This window comes from Harpia harpyja, chromosome 1, assembly GCF_026419915.1.
Source record: "Harpia harpyja isolate bHarHar1 chromosome 1, bHarHar1 primary haplotype, whole genome shotgun sequence".
In the NCBI taxonomy this organism is placed as follows: domain Eukaryota; kingdom Metazoa; phylum Chordata; class Aves; order Accipitriformes; family Accipitridae; genus Harpia; species Harpia harpyja.
Genome location: NC_068940.1, coordinates 101,504,463 through 101,525,122, shown reverse-complemented (window position 1 = coordinate 101,525,122; position 20,660 = coordinate 101,504,463). Strand labels below are relative to the sequence as shown.

General features: G+C 36.3%; 1 protein-coding gene across 16 annotated transcripts in view; it reads right to left on the bottom strand.

The window, feature by feature from the left end:
* The window catches only part of KMT2C (lysine methyltransferase 2C), a 201,057-nt gene that overhangs the window by 99,729 nt on the left and 80,668 nt on the right, over positions 1–20,660 (bottom strand). For all 16 annotated transcript variants that reach the window (XM_052807044.1, XM_052806979.1, XM_052807007.1 and 13 more), the window contains one exon: positions 20,068–20,177. In XM_052807044.1, coding sequence (XP_052663004.1) covers positions 20,068–20,177 — 110 coding nt within the window. The remainder of the gene's footprint in view (positions 1–20,067; positions 20,178–20,660) is intronic.

Genomic DNA, 20,660 nt, shown 5'->3' with positions numbered 1-20,660 from the left:
TGTAACCAAAAATGCACACAAGCCATCCGTCCTTAGTTAAACAATTTAATGTATTACTGGTAAGAACAAATTTCAGACTGTTTAGCTACTGAAAACTGCTACCATACAAACCTATAACTAAGGAGAACTGGACCTTAACATCCTGTCATTAACGAGACTGCAAAAAAATTTTAGTATAAACAGTGACTAATGAAATATGTTTTCTGGTAGTTCTGATAATTTTCATTGACTGCTCCATCATCTAGAAAAAGCTTTATATTGCTTATAGACACTAATCACCATTAGCACCTCTAATGTCAAATACACTGTTTTAAGTACCATAAAGCATTTAAGAGCACAATGCAGTAAGGTGGCAACATAAAAAGAATTAATGGCTTTCAATTGAACTACTGATTAGAAAAGGTACTAAGTAACATGCGTTTCCAGGAGTACTGGAAATTTTTTAAGTACTTTTAATTTTTTAATTTTGTATTAAGCAATCAATTAATTTTGTATTAATTTATAACAAGCAAGTCAATCAGTCATCAGTTACTTTTGTTCCTCAATCCTTAACACATACAAAAATTGAAATTAAAATTCCAATTTCACTAACAATAATTTAAAACTATAATGTTCTTAGAGACAGCATGTATTAAAACTTTACTACAGTGTATCCTTCCTGCTCTGAGTACTCTGAAGTAACCTTAACAAAAAAAAAATTGAAAAATCACAACTGTAGAAACAAACTATCAAGTTTTGCTTCTAAAACCGTATCAAAAACCATGGACAACCAGAAGAGATGCAATTTGGCCAAGCTCAACACATGACTGACAAAGACTGTCTCCTAATGCAGAATTCTTGACTAGATACTCCTAGGTACTAGATACTGTCTGCAACCTGCCCAGTTATCTATACAGGAATAAGGAACAAAGGTAAGAAGATACAAATGTTAATAACTAACACCACTACCAGTGACTCAATACACGTAATCAAGGCAGAAAGTGAAAGTCCCGTCAAGTGTGGAGATTTCAGGCTCTCTACGAGTCTCAACTTTGTTCCTCCTTCCCACCAGTTGCCTCCTTTTCTCACCTTTATAAAAAATTACATTAAATAAATGGTGTTGATATCAAGGCATCTAAAGATTGGGACAATAAAGCATTCATGTTTTGCAGGAGTGTTTTTTGTAATAGTTGTGATAGGTTAATAACCTCTAAGAAGCAAGCTTGCTAAGGGAGAATTTTTTATTTGAAACCTGAAATAGGCAGAGGAAAACATGCAAACCTTATGGTGCACAAATCCTTCCTCATATTATCTGAAACGTTCCCAAACCCTTGTCTATTCAGAAGCTCCACAGAACGGTTTGTGTGCCTTGAAGCTGTATTCTCCTCATTATATAAGCTAGTGGAATAACTGCATGCATATGATTTCCTCCACAGACTCTGCCTTTGCTGCTTTTTTCACACTTTGATGAGGAAAAGCATTTTTTTTATTCACCTTCTCACTTTCTACCAGATTTGGGATAATGTAAATGTTTTGAGTCTAAGCTTTCTCACAGCTAACAAACAACTATTCCCTTAATTCTCATCTAATATCCACCGTGACAGAAGGGCACACATGAGCATGTTGTTTAGTTAGCATGTCAACAATGAGAACGTCAATAATGTTTAATGTAATTTAAATTGTGATTATTAGGCTTCAGCATCAGCAACTTCAGGACAAACAAGGCAAGAACAGAAATCATCAGCTTTGGTTTAAGACTGCTTTTTGGCAGGCTCAGAAAACAAGACTATTGTGCCAGTTCCATTTGATTCACGCTGGGAAGGTCTTAAGAAGTACGTGTAGACATTTCTTTTTGTTGGCAGAGCACAGTCTGAGCCACAAATTGTTGGAGGCTTATAAAAAAAAAAAATAATTGGGGAAACATTGCTACATGCTTGTTGTTTAGTGATCTTCTCTAGGCATCTGTTACTGGTCACTGTGGAAGATACTGGGATGAAGTCAACTTTCTGTCTAATCCAGCACAGCTTCTATGTTCCTAAATCACATATAAGGATTCTGAAGTGGCTTAAGCATTCTGTAGGTTGTCTATGCTACAGATCCTCTGTAGCTACAGCTAGGCTGGCATAATTACATCTGCAAAGCCATTTAATAGAAACTCAATGAAAGGAGAATTTACTGCTGATACAGTCACACTGTACTTCCAAACGACCCAAGGCTTGTGACAAGGACATTCAAACTTCAGGCTCTAAATTTTGTGTCTATATATGAGCCAAGTGTTTAAGCTCCCATTACACTTAGCAGAGACTTAGTCATTTTATGGAATTTGCTTCATCGCAATTCAGTTGACCAAACAGTGGGTGTCCATTTTCAGGCTCCATTGACAATACCATCCAGGTCTCCATTGCTTGTAATTGGAATTTAAACACAGCTCATAGGTAGACACGTCCACAGGGAGGTCTAAATTTAGATGACAGTCTTGAGCTGAAGCCTGCCTAAAACATGTTGCCAGAAGTTCTCTATTGGTAACACAGCTAAGTCCACACCAAAGGTTTTGTCAGCGTGGCACTATCCGTGAAGGGATATGAATGGATACTACTTACAAAGATTCACATATAAATTCTGTTCGATTCATGTAAGTTTTCTGAATGATAAAAAGTTGGGCTAAAGCTTCACATAACACATGCCTAAATTCTCTTATATACTTTCGGAACACTTAGTCAAAACTTTCCAGCCATTTCTGAGAAAAGTCAGTAAGAAAAACATTTTGCTCATCTTAAATACAACCTCACTCACAGGCCTTGCAATTTGGCAGGAATTTTAGTGTGGGGGATGCAACTTTTGCCCTTACCCTGCAGATCTATCCAGATGTGACCAAGCTTGGGAAAACTATTTTTTTTAAATGTAAAACACTTCCAAAAGTCTGCCAGTGAAAAATCACAGAAAAATCTACTGTCATTGATCATGACTGATCCTCTCCAATTTCTAGCACTGATCGGACTACATGTACCTCCTGCAAAGATTGCTTCAGTCTGACAAGGATTAGAGAGAGGAAGTCTGTAATAAATACTCTAAGCCTAAGCACAATAAGCCACTGGAATGGAAAGCAGACATCCCTAAGGCTCTTGATAACTACTGTCACTTAAATCGTCTGGGGAACAAAAGTATCCAGTACACCGGCAGACGGACAAATATGGGTCAAAGAGACAAAAGGGACAAACTACACTGTGTGAATGAGTCTGATGAGACTGGGAGGAGAAACCATGGATGGAGATGAAAGCTGAGAAGGGGCAGGGATGAGACTTCAAGGGCCAGTTAACTAAAACTGGGCACTAAAATTGGATGAAGAGCTGAGGGAACTGATGTGCTAAGACAGAAGAAATGGTGAAGGGACAGATCTCAAAAGGAACCCAGGGAAAGGGAATAGAAAAGTTAAGGAGAGGGGATGCAGGAAGAACGAGGAAGAGTGGAAGTGTCTAAAAAATCAACTTGAACAAAAAGTCACAAGTCTGAGGCAACTGCAATTGGATGAAGACTGCAAGAAGGAAAAGTATGCTGTCCTCTGACTCCGAGTGCTACGCAGCTATTGCTTTGCCAGCTCAAATAGCAGAGGTCTGTATGTAGCCATAAAGGTTTTAAACATGCAGTTTTCCTTTTTTTCCCTAATGCAAGGAAATGATATAGTCAGACAATTACAAGGCTACACACACCCACAGAGACACAGATAAAGGAACGAACAGACACACATATGCACAACTATAACTATGTATGTACATTAAAACACAAAAAAGATTGTACACCAAACATGGATTTAGTGCATAAAATAGACCTCTTAAAAGGAGTCTCTGCATTAAAGAAACCTGTTACTTGTAGGCCTGTGCTTAATTTGGGGAGGGGAAAAACATATGTATTGAAAAAAGTTGTGGATTTCTTGTGAGAGAAAAAAAAAAATATCACTTAGTTACAGCAACTGAATGATGACCTGCAAAACAGTTCTAGTTTCACTTCTTTCATAGAGCTCCTTTATGATATTGGGCAGGGCACTAAGTAAAATTTTTCTTAAGGTTTTTTTAGTCCTTAACCTTACTGTTAAAAGCTTGGGGGTTTTTTTGCCCTAAAAATAGCCTTGATTTCTACATAGATTGTGCACTCACAACTCCAACGGAGTGAAGAAAACTGCAATATCAGTGCAACTCTTTAAGTAAGTCTGAGTATTTTTGAAACTCTTCCAATCTGCCATCCAAATTAGCAGGTATTTTAAAGTAAAAAACAAAAAAGAAAAAAAGAAAAAATTCAACTTCTCTTGGGGAAAATGAAGCCTAAGATGCATAAAAAAGCCACATAGATCTGCTATTTTGAAAAATTTATAGACAAGTTATTCACATGTTTATTATAGTAGAAACATCATAGAAAAACTCATGCGGAAATGAGTAATTCTTTCCTTTCAGCAGTATTTGAATAGTCTACATACCTACACATTGAACAACAGTGAAAAAATGTAATATTCAAGAGGTTTGCACTGACAGCAATGTCCATTCTATGGACTGAACTGGGCACTAAGCTGTTCTGCATGTGATCATACAATTAAAGACTGCATAATCAGGCATACGCACAAAGGATATCAATTGTGTGCAAAGGTTATTAATTGTGTGCAGACAACCTGTCTTCTGGCATGCCCTAACTTTGTGTGTTTGATTTTGTAGTCTTAATAATGCATTCTTTTAACAAAGATTTTGTAGATGTATTAACTCAGTTTAACAGAAAGTTAAAGTCAGCGAAAGTCACTACATATACTCAATGATACGCCTAATTTACAAGGTAATAGTAGGGATGGCATGACAAGGAACTCTGGATTATGTAGAGACATAAAAAAATACAAGAATTTCCTGCCTTTAATACCTTCCTCATTAGTGAGCACCTCCTTAGTATTCCTTCCCCACTGACTGCAATCAGTACCTTATTGTTCATAATTCCTATTTCCTTGGCTGTTCCTAAATTGCACTCTCCAAATGGCACAGAGTCATCGTAAACAAAATCCTACATCTTCAGTTCACTAATTTTTGTAAATTGAGCTCAAATAAAGCAATTAGATGGCATACTTTGAAACTACCAGCTTGAAACATTAATATAATTTCTCTTCTAATAAAAGCTTCACATGCTTTATCTGGCTGGGGCTTTTAGGTTTTTTTTCAATTTGACTAAATTAGTCATTTACACATATTTCTCCCATTCCTCCTCCCGAAACATGGTATCCCCAAACATTATGTAATCCTTTTTTTAATTCACTAGCTACTGAAATAAACAAATAAGCCCCTTATCTTTCCATCTTATTCCATCACTGACATTCCTTGGGCAAGCATCATGAAGTGCGACATCTTGACCTAGAATTTTAAATCCTGAAATTGCTGGTCAAATATTTAGCAGGTAATTCAACTGTTGTTCTGGGGTTCAGGGAGGGGAGGATAAGAAGGGGCTGTTCGTTTCGTTTTGCGGCATGCTGCCTCAGTAGCTTGTGAAGAAAAAAGCTGCCAAATTTTGTAATGAATTCCACAGAACATTAAGTCTGATGCTTAGCAGAAGCCATAACTGTTAAGTAAATGATATCCTTTTGATGAATACCCTTATTTGAAAACAACATTGATTCTTCTAACCCTTTAGCAGTGTCCCAAAACAGATGTGCACAACTGCAAATTCTGTTTGCTTTCAGGTTTACGAAGTGTGATGACATTTTTACAATCATGCATGAGCCCTTTTACCCAGGAGTAAAATAAAACACAATAATTCTTCACCATCTGTTTGTTAATTTTGCATTCATTTAACTTTGCATTTTAAACTAATAATCATTTTCTTATAACATAGTTTGTTCCATTGGTAGAAATTACAGCTGTTCAATTAAAAAAAGAATGGTTTATAACAGTATACAGTTTTCCTCTGAATACTTTCATTGCTCTTAATTATACAGATATTAGTGCCATCAAATGGAAAAAACTGCCAGGAAATAGTGTTATGCTTTATGTGTCACAGATCTCCTTAGTAAATGTACATATTTACTTCTGTTCTGGCACCAATTCCCACCTGGTCTCTTTTACATTAAAATTGCTTTTCTCCACTACAAGATTCTGTGTGGTTTTTAATGTTGCTATGTATAACAGGCTTCTTACACTCCTGAAGGAGTATGGCACAGTTAGACAAAGCTTCTGTTTCATATGTAGCAAACAGAAAACACGTCAAACAAAGCACACTCCTATTTCTTCATAATGCTTTTCCTTAATCTCTAATGACAGGCAAAGGAGGTTTTGGTATTTTTATTCTTACCTGGTTACTGCTAAACTAGGACTAGAATAATGTCCTAAAAGCTCTTTCTCACAATGTTTACAATAAAATGGGGAAATCCCATTCCTTTTTCTAAAGTAAAACTGTATTGAAATAACATGAATAATGCATCAGAACTAGGGAAGGGGAAATAATTTGGTTCAACAAAAGACGTGGGCCTGGAGAAAGAGCACAAGCCAGCCTGAGATTCTGAGAGTCGTATTTTGGATTCCGCGTTACACTCTGGACAGCGCATTTTCCTGCTGCTCCACACAGACCAGGCTGTAAATCCACAGCAAAGTTACAAGCCCTAAACATAGACTGTCCACACTAACACAGTGGGAAGTCTGCTTCACTGTGGTTCCTAGGCTTAATAATCATAATCATCTACAAATAAACTCTTCAAGAGACACAGGCTGCTCAGCTAATTCATGTGAGTGGTCCAGTAGTATTAAGAGAGACTGTTCAGATGGTTAAAACAATCAAGATTCAATCACTGTTTTCTAAAACCATTTTTTTCTGATGGCATAGAAATCTTAGCATCAGATGATCATTCTAATTCTGTGGTAGTGTTAAGATAACAATGCTGTCACAGTGCTAGGATGCATACTTTACTAGAAACACCCATAAGGCAAGAGATGGTTTACCACAAAATGGATTTATTTCAATTAAAGGAGTTCAGCAAAGGCTGAAAAACACTGAACTGGTGCATAAGGCTGTAACAGTGCACTCGCCTACAGAAATGAACTTCCAGAACTACCAAATAACAACAGGCTCGCATAAAATTAAGAGTGGAAGTACAACCATACCTTACTGTGATGTTCAGCTTCTAGTCTTACCAGAACCTTGAGTATTCTGACCTTTTAGTTTCTCAGATGAGTGAGCATTGCTGCCAGGTCCGACCTTTACTGGGGGATTTATCCATCACAATATTTTATGTCTGACAGAAAGCAAACATTCTGGAAGTGCCCAAGGCACATTCTGATGTGATGGATGCAGAACGGTAACAGTCTTCCCAACAATTCACAATCTATTTCAAGTTACTCTCATTAAAAACACCACTCACCTGATATGACATTTGGAAAACGTGAAACTCTTACCTATTCAACGTATCAAATCCATTTACATTTTGGAAGATCAGCATTTTCCTTACAAAGCTCAAAGAATGATGATAGCAACTGAACTGTCTTCTCGTATTATTTCTCTAAAAGTCTCTATTCGCCTTTAAAGGTTTATGATTTGTCAACACATCTCCCTGGAAGTACCATACAAATAACACCTAATAATGCCATAACAACCTGCAGTAATTGAAAGGAAAAAAATATACCAGTATTTGCTTGGATATTTGACAGGAGTTTTAGATCCAGATTCACTACGTACTCTGCAGAATCTGCCACTCTTCCCAGTTCTTTACAAGGCAACGTCATACAGAAGCAGAGTGGAGGAAAATTTTTTAAACAGAAGGAAATGTTACTTTATGAATTAAAAATTGGAAGGGAGGAGGCTAGATGTGGAAATACCTGCAGTGTTGTTAAAAAAAAAAAACCTGTCTAGATTGCAGATTGAAAACATGTATTCTCACTGTATCTGAAGTGAGACCATATCACAGCAATATATGTAGAGTGCACCAAGTTTTTCCAACATTAGATGCTCCAGGAGGCAAATAGTTTTTTATTTATTTCATGACAGCTACTTTTCCCCCCAAATGTACTGAACAGGAACATGACATCTTTGAAGGAATACATTAATATCACTGAAGAAAAAACACACTGGTAAAAAAGCTTAAGCTGATTTGAGAACATGCCACTTCATCAGTTCTTCAATTAATATTATTTAATTGGATTCTTATTATTTAATATTAATTATGACTATGATTCATGGAACACCTACAAGTTCATTAGTGGCAGCAGACCTATCATTGTCTGCCTGCATTTTATTCCCAGGTCAGATCTGCAGAATGGAGAGGACAATTATATAAAAGAAAATAAACAATATTAATTCTTTCTCATAAAGAGATGACTATCAATAGTAGCCTAGATCATTAGAAAAAAGAGCTTTAATGCAAGTAATGTCTGTATTTATCACTGAGTGTTTTATGCACTTGCACATAAAGGGCGGTTGGTCCACATTTGTGAAGATTCTTAAGATGTCTCTCTCATGCGTGATTTGTTCCATGTTATTAAAAAAACACTCAAGGACACCTGCATTAATGGCACGACTTCATACTGATGCCTGCAATATTTATGCTCAATCTGCAACTCTGGGACAGAATTTACACTAATGGAAGTCAATAACAAAATCTTTAGGGAGTTCAAAACTATTTTTTGCTAATGGTTTGATTTTCAAGCTGCTGAGTAGACCAATCTCAAGAAGCAGTTCTTGGGCTACTGCTTAAAAGCAAACTGATGCCAACAGACTAATATGAGTACTCCTGAGTTTTAAATTAAAATGTTTGTATGATTTTTTTGAGGATGGGTGAAAACCCCAAATGAAAACCCATAATATAATTTATATTAGCAGGAAAAATATTACTCAGACTCTTTTGATTGGAGTAATCAAAACCACTTTATAATTCTAATTTCACTAAAGAGTCTGAACTTTAAAGTTTTTGTTGAAAAAAAAAAAAAAGCATGTGACCCACCATCCATGAAGAATTTAAAAGATATTATTAAATAAAATACTATTTAAAAGGGAAACTGCTACAAAACCAAGATTAGTCAGTTGTCTAACACTAACCAAACAATGCTACAGCTCAAAAAATATACCTATAACTTGTCCCATAGGGGTATTTTTTCCCTTTATTTTATTTTTTTGTGCTATCTATTAAAGACTAAGCTTCTGAAGGCAAGGAAGATGCCTTTTTATTTCTATAATGCTCAAAGCACAATGAGAACCCGTCCTTGACTAAAACTAACCAATATTAACTACAAAAGACTGATTAATCTTTTTTCATAAATGTAGCCACCACACAAAGGCAAAATTAGACCCTTAAGCACTAACATTAAAAAAAAGCAACAGATCGATCCACATTAGCTACGGAAAAGACTGAATATAAAATATTTAAATACGAAGCAGCCACGAGTGAGGTGGCAGTAAGGTAGGAAAATGAGGGTTGCATTCAAATACCTACAGAAGTGAGGAGATAGGTGGTACTCCTACACTTCCTTGTGTAAGTTTCTATGGGCTTACTGTTGACATGCTTGTTAAGAGATGGGTATGGTTTCCTGCCTTTTTTTTAATATATACAGACCTCCAGTCTTCTTACCTGCTGAAATTGGGATAATAATTTAAATAAATTTGTAAATATTTTCATAGATTTTTAAAAGAACATTTTGTTATTTACTTGTCCCACATTTAAAATTTGGGGGCATTCTATTGTCATTTTCTTTCTTTTGTAGACCTTGAAGGACTATGCTACTGCTGCTGAGCATAGAAAGACAGGAGAAAGGGAGAGCCCAAAGCATCTGTATTTTCATGTTCTACGACAAAACACCAAAATAGGTCAGTCCCACCAGCTAACTGAAGCGCTAGCTGAGGAAGAAGGTACAATCTTGATTTAAGAGACAGTGCGATTTTTCTTTAGTGGGCTTTCTTTGCCCTTCAGAGATCATGTTCTCCCTGTTTTTAACACATAAGCCCCTGAAATAACTTGGTATAGATAGATTACAAAACCTTGAAATGAAATGCCCAGCAACAGAGTGCCACCTCAACGTGAACTAGTATGTCCCTGCCTTAATGCTTAGAGTAACATTTAAGAAAGGGGGGTGGTGGGGGGAAGAAAAAAGAAAATAGAGAATTTCTTTGGGCGTACTATGAAAAGTGTTTTCTACTCAAGTCATGCAAAAAGGAAGAAAAGGTCTTTGTGAAATACACTTCACCAGTTTGGAACACACACTAAACAATTTCACTTCAGAGCTTTCAGTAAATTATTTCACTGAATGTTACTGAATAAAAGAAACCTGCACTGGAAATTCCTTCAGGAACATAGGCCCTTTCATGTTTCTCAGCTAGGCTTTTCGGCTTTCATTTCTGGGCTATTGCTGCTTCCCTCTCAGTCTCTCTCTGTGCCCCTAGTCCACTTTGTCTGCTTCCTACACCTCGCAGACTGCCCTTAGCATCTGCAATGCCTATCGCCTATTCAGCATCAAAACCCTCTCAGAAATGTCTTTGTAGCAACAATTTCTCTCCCCTGATTCTAGTACCCACCTATTCGACATCTAGAGTTCAAGAAAGGTGCATTTTTCAAAGCATTCTTCTTGAAAAAACCCACAGACTGAAAACTCTTAAGGCTGACTCTGCTCTCCGACTTCAGTGCCAAGGGAGCACTTACAGGGTGAGCTCCCACAGAATAGCCTCCTGGCACCACTGCAGTGGGAAAGAAAAAGGAATGGGTGAGGCTGAAAAATCAAACACTTTACTTTAGATGAAGCTGTATGAACCATCTTAGGGAAAGACGTCTTATGCTCTCTAAGTAATCCGCGTCTTTTCCCTCCTCATTTGCTACTGTGTTCCAGAAACGCAGTTATTACGGGAAGATCATTTTTCTAGAAATGACATTGTGCTTCTGTTCAGGTCTGCAAAATTGCAGGGGGAACTGGGCAATGAAGTCAGAGAAATTGTATTCATGCACTGGAAAAAACTGACGGTTTATGCAAAGTCCTCTCTTACTCTGAATAAAGTTTATTACCTAAACCTAAAATGTATGTATTAGAATACATGCACCAGTCACTGTCCCTTTGCAACAGCTGGCAGGGGTTAAGCTCTACCACTTATTTCTTACAGACCAAAGAAGGAACAAGACACGGTTTCACTCTAATCAGTGAGTTATAATGTGCACTGACAATACTACTTGCTGTGCAGACAAATTCACAGTGGTTTTTCATATACTTTGAAACAAAAAGGTAGGGATACAAACACAGCTGTTATTTCACAGAAGGCTCAGGATGAAGCAAATCAAAAGAAAAATCTCAAAAAAAAAAAAAAGTTTAAAAATGTATTTTCTTCTGCTTCATCTGAAAACAAATGCTCCTCCAAACTAGTTCATAAATTAATGCCTGCCTTCCTCTTGTAAATAGACTCAACATGTTGAAGACGATATAAAAATTAACTATAGCTAAATTGGTCTCACATTATCATGTGCTCCTTTTTCTAGTCAACAGGTCAGAATCATGATGATAACAGGTTATAAAGCAAAGAACTACTATAAAGGCTGAAAGTCACGTTAAAGTACTTGCACTTATTAAGAATCAAACTCCCAAAACAAGTACCCAGAAAAAGCTCTAAATCAAACGCTTTGCCAACATTTGGTACATTGATACTCTACTGTATATTAGCACATGAACAGAACAGTGTGTTTTATGTCTCTAAAGAAAGGAACATTTTCTGTTTCTTGAAATGCTAATTTTAAAAAATGCTAAATCAGGGATGTGTCACATAACCTTGAAATAAGTATTTCTTCACATTTATAATAGACTTTTCCACTCATAAATTTCCAAAGACCTTAACATGCTGAAGCATAGTACTAGCTTTATTGGAATGTTAACAATAAATATGTTAAATAATGGAAAAAATAAGTGAAAAATTACGTATTTCTTTAAAATTAAATTTTGGTTAGGCACAAATTCAGATAGCCTAATATTTATCAGATTATCTCAGAAACAAGTTTAATACTGTACCTTTTTATCCCCTTATTTTTTTCATTGGCAGGCTGACTTGAAAAGTTACTTAATGATAAGAGCATATTTCATATCAGATAGTACAAATCTGAAATATTAATCCATCTAACAACTGGTGGGGAAAGAAAAAACAGATCAGCTATTCATTCAGCAAATCTCAATCAGACTATCACAATCAACACTTATAAACAATCTCTCTTTCAGTAACGTATGCAGACTTACTCAAGTATCAAAGTATTCATGAGTGAGCAACAATTACAACAGAAACACTAGTAAAATAAATAAGTTTTCTTTCTCACTAAATGGAAAATTCAAAATTAAAATCTATTTCAGACTCTTTTTTTCGTCAGAAGTGTTTAGACTTTACATTAGCCACATTTCTTCCACACGCTACTGCCTCTCACTTTATGATCATACTATTCAGACACACCACTCTATTTCAAAGCAATCCTTTCAAACTTTTAAATACATCATTGAAGATCCACATCCAAGTGTGGAGTCCCACACTTAGATTAGATCCCAAGGTATCCATACTTTATGTGTCAAAATAATTACAAAAACGTATTAGAAGCAGAGAAGGGTAAAGTTCTTGATTCACATCTACCCAGTTTTAACTATTACTTCATTTTCTTAAATAGCAGCAGGGATATAGAAAAATGTATTTTATTTTGTAATAGAAAATGTGGTCTAGGAGACAATTGGGGAAGCTGAAAACTGTCTTTTGAGAGCTGAGTCCTAAACTCAGTTTTAAAGGTGGTGTGTTTTGACAGGGAACAAAATTCTTTGTCTGTAAGAACTGTAATTTAGTTTTTTCTGTTCCATGTTTCACTGCAGAAGAAAAAATAGAATGCACAAAATCCCACTGGATAATTTGAAACAAACAAACAAAAAAATCACAAAAATTTGGCAAAAGTGACTATAGGTTTAAAAACAACTACTAGGCAAAAAGCTAGTTGTTGGGGGTTTTTTGCATGAAGTATATTAAATTACGCTTTATTTGCTTTGGCTCCTAGAGTCAGATTATAGGTGAGAAGAAAACAGGAAAGGGTGAATTTTTCAATAATCCTAGTTATTTCAAATGACAACCTTCTTCCTTCTTACCTGCTTATTCTCACTTCTTCCCTATGACTCGTTCCTCTATTTTGCTGTATGCTTTTCAAAGCAGCTACTACAGGACAATGACTTCAAATGAACAAGAGTACGTCATGGTAAAGCTTATTTTGGTTCAAATGAAAGAATACTTTAATCGTTGTTCATGTGACAGTTATTTAAGAGAATTAAGTTGTAAATCTTACTAAGCAGGCAAATATCTGTTCTCAAACTGCTGGACCTGCAAAAAACTGAATGCACATACAGGTCCCATGGCAGCTCTTGAACGTGAATAGATTTACCAAAGCTGAACTGACATCATTTATCATGTACAAAGGTGTTCCAGAAGAATTACATGTAGTAATCCAAAACCGACTATGATAATTTTAAGATACCACAGCTGCTTTGCAGAACTTGGAAAACAGTTATAAAATAATTGACATAACATTTCTGATGTCATTAACAAGCTGTAAGTACAGTCTGATTCACATTCTCCAAGACACAAATGATCTGGCTTTAGATGACCAAAATCCCAACCATTCTGGAACAGACTAATTCATGGATGATAATTTACAGTGTTAAAATGTTTCCAAAGCTGTATCCTTAGTCACTATGTCTTTCCTTGAAGTACAAAGCTTGTCATCATAGGCAGGGAAATGGCTACAAATCTCTAGAGAAACTCCAAAATAACAAGAGGGAAATTCATCGAAAACCGAAATACCTCATGGCCCCCACAGCCAAACTGTTACAGAATTTCTAAAACATGCTAGGAACTGAATGAAACTACTAAACTGACCAAAACCATATGGAAGTGTCTTCTTGATGAGTCTTCTCCAGTCTTTCTCTAGCACTTTCTGTGCTAGAGTTCTCTATGAGGCAGCAACCCATAAAAAAAGTAGAAATGTTATTTTGGAAGAATACTTCTTGCAGTACTTCCTTCCCCAGTGGCAAGACAAAAGCAACTACAGGAAAAAACCCCCCACTCTGTAAGATAAATTCAGAAGCCACTCCAATAGGGCAGCCAGGTAGTCAGTCCCAAGCTGCAGTGAAGGAAGATGAAGAGAAGCCAAGCGCCTTGTGCGTGCAAAAGTACCATAAAAAAACCCCAAGAGTTGGGAGAGGAACTTCTGAATACCAGAGCTGCTCGTTTAGTATCACATTACAAAGCTTCTCCTTGAAAAATGGGTAAATACAGAGGACTCTGCCCAGAAATGGTATAAATTATGACAGATGACGTTCTTTATGCATTTTTCCCTGGCTTTAAGAATTACTAGCTCTTCCAATAATGAGAAAAGAAGAAGGGAGCTTTTAGAGCATCAAGGAACTGCAAATCCTGCACTCTTATCTCAAAAAAAAGACATCGCTGCATGCTCTGTCCAGCTATGTCGAGACATATGTGAAGCCAACACCGTCCCTATCTTCAGGATTCTGTTATCTAAACCATTTTTCACACACAGTTTTTATGCCCACAAAAAGTAAAACTAGCTGAAAAATTGCTATGGCTAAATGCGCACAATCCTCCACAGTGTATGAAGTTAATAGTATATTAAAATGTTGATGCTTATCTTTACACACAAGGAACAACAAAAGGAAGTATCAGTTTAGCCAAATCAGTTTTCAACTTAAAGCAGCACAAGTAAACATACACACATACCACTAAAAACATGGACAAGTCTCAACAACATCAGAAGTGTACTGAGGCTAAGGGGTGAAGATACAGTCAAAATATGGACAAACACTTTAAAAAAAAAAAAAAGTATAAACATTTTCAATGCTTCCCAACTTTCCCCTCAATTTGTATCTTTATGGTCTAGCTTGGTAAGCATCATGCTAGAATTGAGTCTTGAGCAAAGAGCAAAGAATTAAAAACAGTAGATGGAAAGGGCTTTAAGAAACAGTTTGAGTGAGATATTTAATATGCAAGCCTTGTGACATTGCCCCAACTTGGAAGCATCTACAAACAGCACAATCTCCTACTTCTGGTGACAGAATTCAAGGGAAGCTGCGTTAAAAAAAAATTTCAAGATTGTGTTACCATGTGAAAAGGGCTTGCAGGAGAGAGGAGTGTCAAAACAGCAGATCGTTTTGAGTCTGGAACAAGGCAAGATACCATTGATTAGTTTGCCTCTATGCAAAGCAACAACTCCTACAGTTCCCAGCAATGATAACGTGCCAAACAATGCCTGCAGAAACTCAGCAGGAGCTGAAAACAGCTGCCTTGTACAGAGAGAAGATACTGCCCTGATTAACTGAAAAAAAAATTAAATAAATAAATAATGGATGGGTGGGAGAAGACAGCAATTTTTCAGCTGTCTGGCTGCAAGAGTCTTGGTCCTGAAGAAACACTTGACTATTACTGGAAAAATGAAAGCTGTGAAGTAGGTAAATATGCAAAGAGCTATACAGAAAGCCACATTTTATAAAATGGAAACACAGTAACACAGTTTTTTAGAATCACTGCTTTAGACACTCCATTACTATCATGTTTCCCCTATTCAGTCTTTAAGTAGATAGGAACCTCCCTGGTTTCCACCAATACTGTTTTCTTTGACTTTAGTGTCCTTGACAAACTCTCCCAGAACTGTAAACTGCTTTCTACATCTTATCAGAAGAGAAAGCTGGCTGGGAAAGTTACAATTGCATTCGTTTCTTGTGTACAGTTTGTTCAAAAGGGGTTCAAACACATTATCTACTGCACCTTCCTTAAATACACTTCTTGAATTGAGCTACTTGCATATTAGGGGAAAAAAGCAGCTGACCTTATCTGGGACTTTGTAGCATACAGAAGAGCTATGGCTAGACACCGTAAGGCAGACAAGTAGTAAACTTTATTAGCTCCTCAGCTGACTATAGAGAAACAGCCACCTACTCAATATACGTAAAATAAACAAGGAAATTACAAAGCAGTATTTAAAAATACCTGAAAATATTTCAGAAACCACTGTTGTTAAAAGCTGAGCAGATGCAAGCCCTAAAGGCCTCAATTTTAAATGGTAATGCCAGTAAGTTCACACTTCCAAATATCAAAAAGCAGCATAGTTAAAAAAGCATAAGACTGAAGCCAGAAATACAAGAAAAAGCAGAAAACTCTACTTGTACACATCTATTACTTTTTTCAGCAAAAACTGTTTTCTGTTCAGTTTCCTTTGCTTATTTTATCTTACTAAGTCTCCATTTCATACCGTCTTTGCATCCCACCACAAATATCTGCAGAAACACCTTACTGATAAAAATCTATCTTCATAAAGCTGACAATATGACAGCTTCTCTACTATGGTAATTTTTATATACTGAGTAGAGCACTTATGAACTACAAGAAAATTTAGTTAAGTTTTGGATCAAGCAAATCACCGGATGTTTTCTCTCCCCCGTCTATATTCCAAAGGGTTCTTTTGTTTCAAAACTCAAACCAAAATTACTCCAAAATCCCATCAAAACCTATTAAAAGTAGTGGGGGAAGGAACTGCCATAGCTGGGTGTGCAGGCTCTTCAACTTACATACTATACAAGCTCTAGAGATAAGTGTGTGAATTCTTAAGAGTCACTTTGAGAAAAGCTCTTCTGATGCTATGCTTGTCACCTGGATCACCAGTTCTTCCTTATGACCTTTTTAAACCTAGAAAGTGGTTCTGAGAAAATCCATGACTCTCACTTGCTGAGATAAGCAAGGTAAGCAAGACAAGCAATGAGATGAAATGAGTCACCTACACCACCCGTATGGGCTAGAGCACATCTACTACCGTAAACTTAACTGCGTATTCCAGCTTTTATTTGTCAGTTATTATAAAACAACATCATGCACAAGATTTCAAACACCTCACATATACAGATGTATGTATGTGCACTCATTAACACTAAAGAGAGGCAAACCCAAGACTTTGAAAGAAAGTCAAAGAACCCACCTATGTCTAGACACAAATACCTGTAACAAACTGGTCAGATGTCTTTGCCAGGACTTCAAAATGAGTGAATGAAAAGAAAGAGCTGAAGAAGAAAGACAAGCTAAGCAGGGTATTTTGTGAAACATGCACAGATACTGAGATCTCTACAGTGTATTTTAAACCTTCAGCAAACATGTGCCAAGAAGAAAACCAAAATGAATTAACATACATGCTTTGGAATAGGTCAATGAAATATGTCCACACAAGCTTTATTAATGCAATCACAAGTTCAGTGAAGCCAAATGGACATCTCAAACCATAAACAGAGTAATAAGAAACACTGTCATATCCAGTTAAAACAGATTTGCAAACAACAGGCAACTTAACTAATGAGAAACATGAATGTAACTTACAAGCTAGAGAGCCTCAAGGTAAGAACAGCCCCCAAAAGCTCTCCACAAATTAAAAGACCTAAACCAACGGACTATACTATCAAGAAAAAGTTTGTTACATGTCTAAAATTAATCTCTATACAAACATAAGGAAAAGAAAACATACCTTCCCAGCTAAGGAAAGATGTCAATGCTGCAGACCACATCATAAACCCATGTCATGCCAGAGGGACTTCCAAGAAGACAGAAATCCCCAACCAAGCAAACAACAACAACAAAACCCTAAGTAAATTTGGTGGCAAGTAGAGGAAATAGCATACAGCTTGTTTTTATTTAAACTATTTTTCTGTATGCCCTAAGCGCATACTTGCATCTGCATTGCCAACAGTATTGAGAACATTTAAATAGAAACTTTACTTTTAAAATGCAGTAACATCACATTAGAAAGCCCAAAATTTTAGCAAAAGCAAAGCACAAGCAGCTGTAAATGCAAAAGCATACATTAATTGCTATACCTTTCATTCACAACTTTCTAAAATAACCTCACGTGAAGAAAATTTCTTCCCTTACGCTTTTCCACTATCACATACAATAACCAGCACCTCATACTTTTTTGTGCCTTCTTTAGCTTAGCAGTAAGTTAAAAAGCAGTGGAAAAATTATTACCAAGCACTACAGCCTGGACACAAGCAAACACAGGATTACTTGGGCCCCAAACCAGTTATACATAAACTCTTTGAGCAACCCCCACGTTGCTGCTCCATGGTCAGGAACAGAGAACTACAGAAGAGTTTGCTTCTTATTTCTTGAAAAAAATTAAAAGCAAAAAATTCCCTGGTGTGATCATGGGATAAAGATGTCCCATTTCGTCTAGCAATTCCTCTAGAATCAATCACAGTTGCGCTTTTACTCTGCTCTCCCTGGGGATGTCACAAGAAGGATAAAAGAGAATAACCAAACCAACGTCATCCTTTGCTGGCTGACTGCTCTATTAGAGCAAAGAAAGTTTCTCAATGGTTTCAGCAAAGATTGAATAGAAAATACACAGAATGGCACTCGATTCCAATTTCTCTCATCTCTCTGCATTGCACTGAAACATGTGCAACAGGGATATCTAAAAATTATTTGCAGAATTTGAAAAGATTAGTAGAGAAGCTACAGAACAGCCCATGAAAAGACATGGCTGAAATGGAAACTATAACACCAGAGAAATGCTGCATTCCTCAAGAATTTTTATGTAAATATTTGCATTATAAACATCTACACAAAACTTAAAATGTACTGATGACATGAAGGTGAGGCACCATCACCCTGAGGCACAGGGGAGGAACAAGGTACCATACAGATAGAAATGGAACTGAAATAAAGGAAACAGGATGAAATTCCATAGAGCAAAACACAAGCTTGAACACTGCGGCAAGGATTTCTGTTAGAAACCAGAATATCATAATAAAAATGACTGCAGATGGGAATTAACTGATCACAAAATGGCTACAAGCCACTATCATCAGCCAAAAACAAAGAGACGAAAACTTTTCAGCAGTGAGATTTAAAAAAACAAAACAAAACAAAACACCAAAAAACCCCCCACACCCAAACCAACCGATCTTGGATGTTCTTTCAATTCTTTTTATAATTTTTTATACATAGACACACACACACACAAATGTTCTAACGTCTTCAAGCTCATCTAGAAGTTAATACTGTCAGGTTCATTCATTCTGAATAGTCTTTAATTTTGAAAGCAGATACACAGAAATCAATTAAATTATTCAAAGCAAAGCATTTATTCAATATGAGTAAAAGTAGAAGGTGCAAGGAAAGCTGTATTATATGGCTTGTATGGCTTGTATTGAAAGACTGATTTAAAACAGCTTTTTAGTCCACACAATAGAGAACATTTACTGGTATCTTCTGCATTTTTTTTGTTTTCATATAATGCATGAAAAACATGAAGAATGAAGTAAAAATAAGCCTAAGCATGATCATGGGAAAACAGCAAAAATTATACAGATTTGTTGATAGCAAGGCTCATTAGTATAGAAAAAAACTAGAATTATTAAAATAATCTACCAGACACGATTAAATACAACCAAAAAAATATAGCTACACGAGGTAAAAACAATGTGAAATATGTCTCTCCATCATTTCAAAATGCTATCAGAATATGACACCAGAAGCAGTCTGTCCTTTTCAAAGGAACCTCGTTTTCCAAATACATTACTATTTCAAATTAAAAAACTAAAGATTTATATATCGATATTTAAAGTAACAACATAGGCTCTGTGGTAAACAGTAGTTTTCCTATACTAACCTGATTTTTTAAACTGGTATGAAAGTAATTGACCATTTTTTTTTTTTTTACTATATTTGAGTCATATCATTTCAGAATATAAACTGGCAAAATAAGTATTTCCTCTACCTAGCAGGGCATTTGCTAATTTGAACTCAACTTTTCTTGTGTCTGTATTTTGTTTTGGTCAGTCCGGTACTTCCTACATTCTAGTTAACTCACAACTAAATTAATGATATATTCCAATCAAATCCATAAGCCTTTTTAATAAATTGCAAGAGTAGATTTTATCATGGAGACCTGTCCAAAGAAACCTTATTATAAATGTGAGCTCAGAGATCTGTATGTGGATTTTTGGTCATTATTTGTATTGCATAAGTCTACTATCTTTTGTTCAACCCCACCCCCTATCTTCTTACTGGCTTCAGCATTCAAGTCTTTTTACTCACTTCTGTGCTCCCTGAGACAACAGCTTTGTCCACGTTCACCGATAGCTGCTCTTCAGTCTGGCAGACTCCCAATGACCACTCCGCACAGCGGTGATGAGCCCAGCAATGACCTAATGCATTATGAAAGAAAAAGAGCTTTGGTTGTACAACTCTGCCAAGCACTTCCTGTAAGCATGGAACTTAGTTCTAGTAGTAAATACCTGCCAGATAGAATGAATAGTCTCTCTTCCTCCTGTTTTTCTTGTTGTAACATTTAATGCCCTTATTATCATACGCTGAATATATTGCAGTTACTATCAGACACTAAATATACTGCAGTTTTATTTTACACATAACACACCTTCCTCTTAATTTCAGCACACTCTGTGTATCTGTTTCCAATTTTCAGATGCCTGATCATGTAATCTTAACAGTGGGGTTTGCATGATTGTACATGCAATGTTTGTGTGAGACACACACAGAGTTACATTTGATGTTGTATTTCACTGCAGATAACATTTGTCTATGTATGTACTCTTAACTTATGATTCCCAAGGAGTGGATACAGATCTGTATGTTCATGTAGAACATGCTCACATGATGCTTTAGAATTC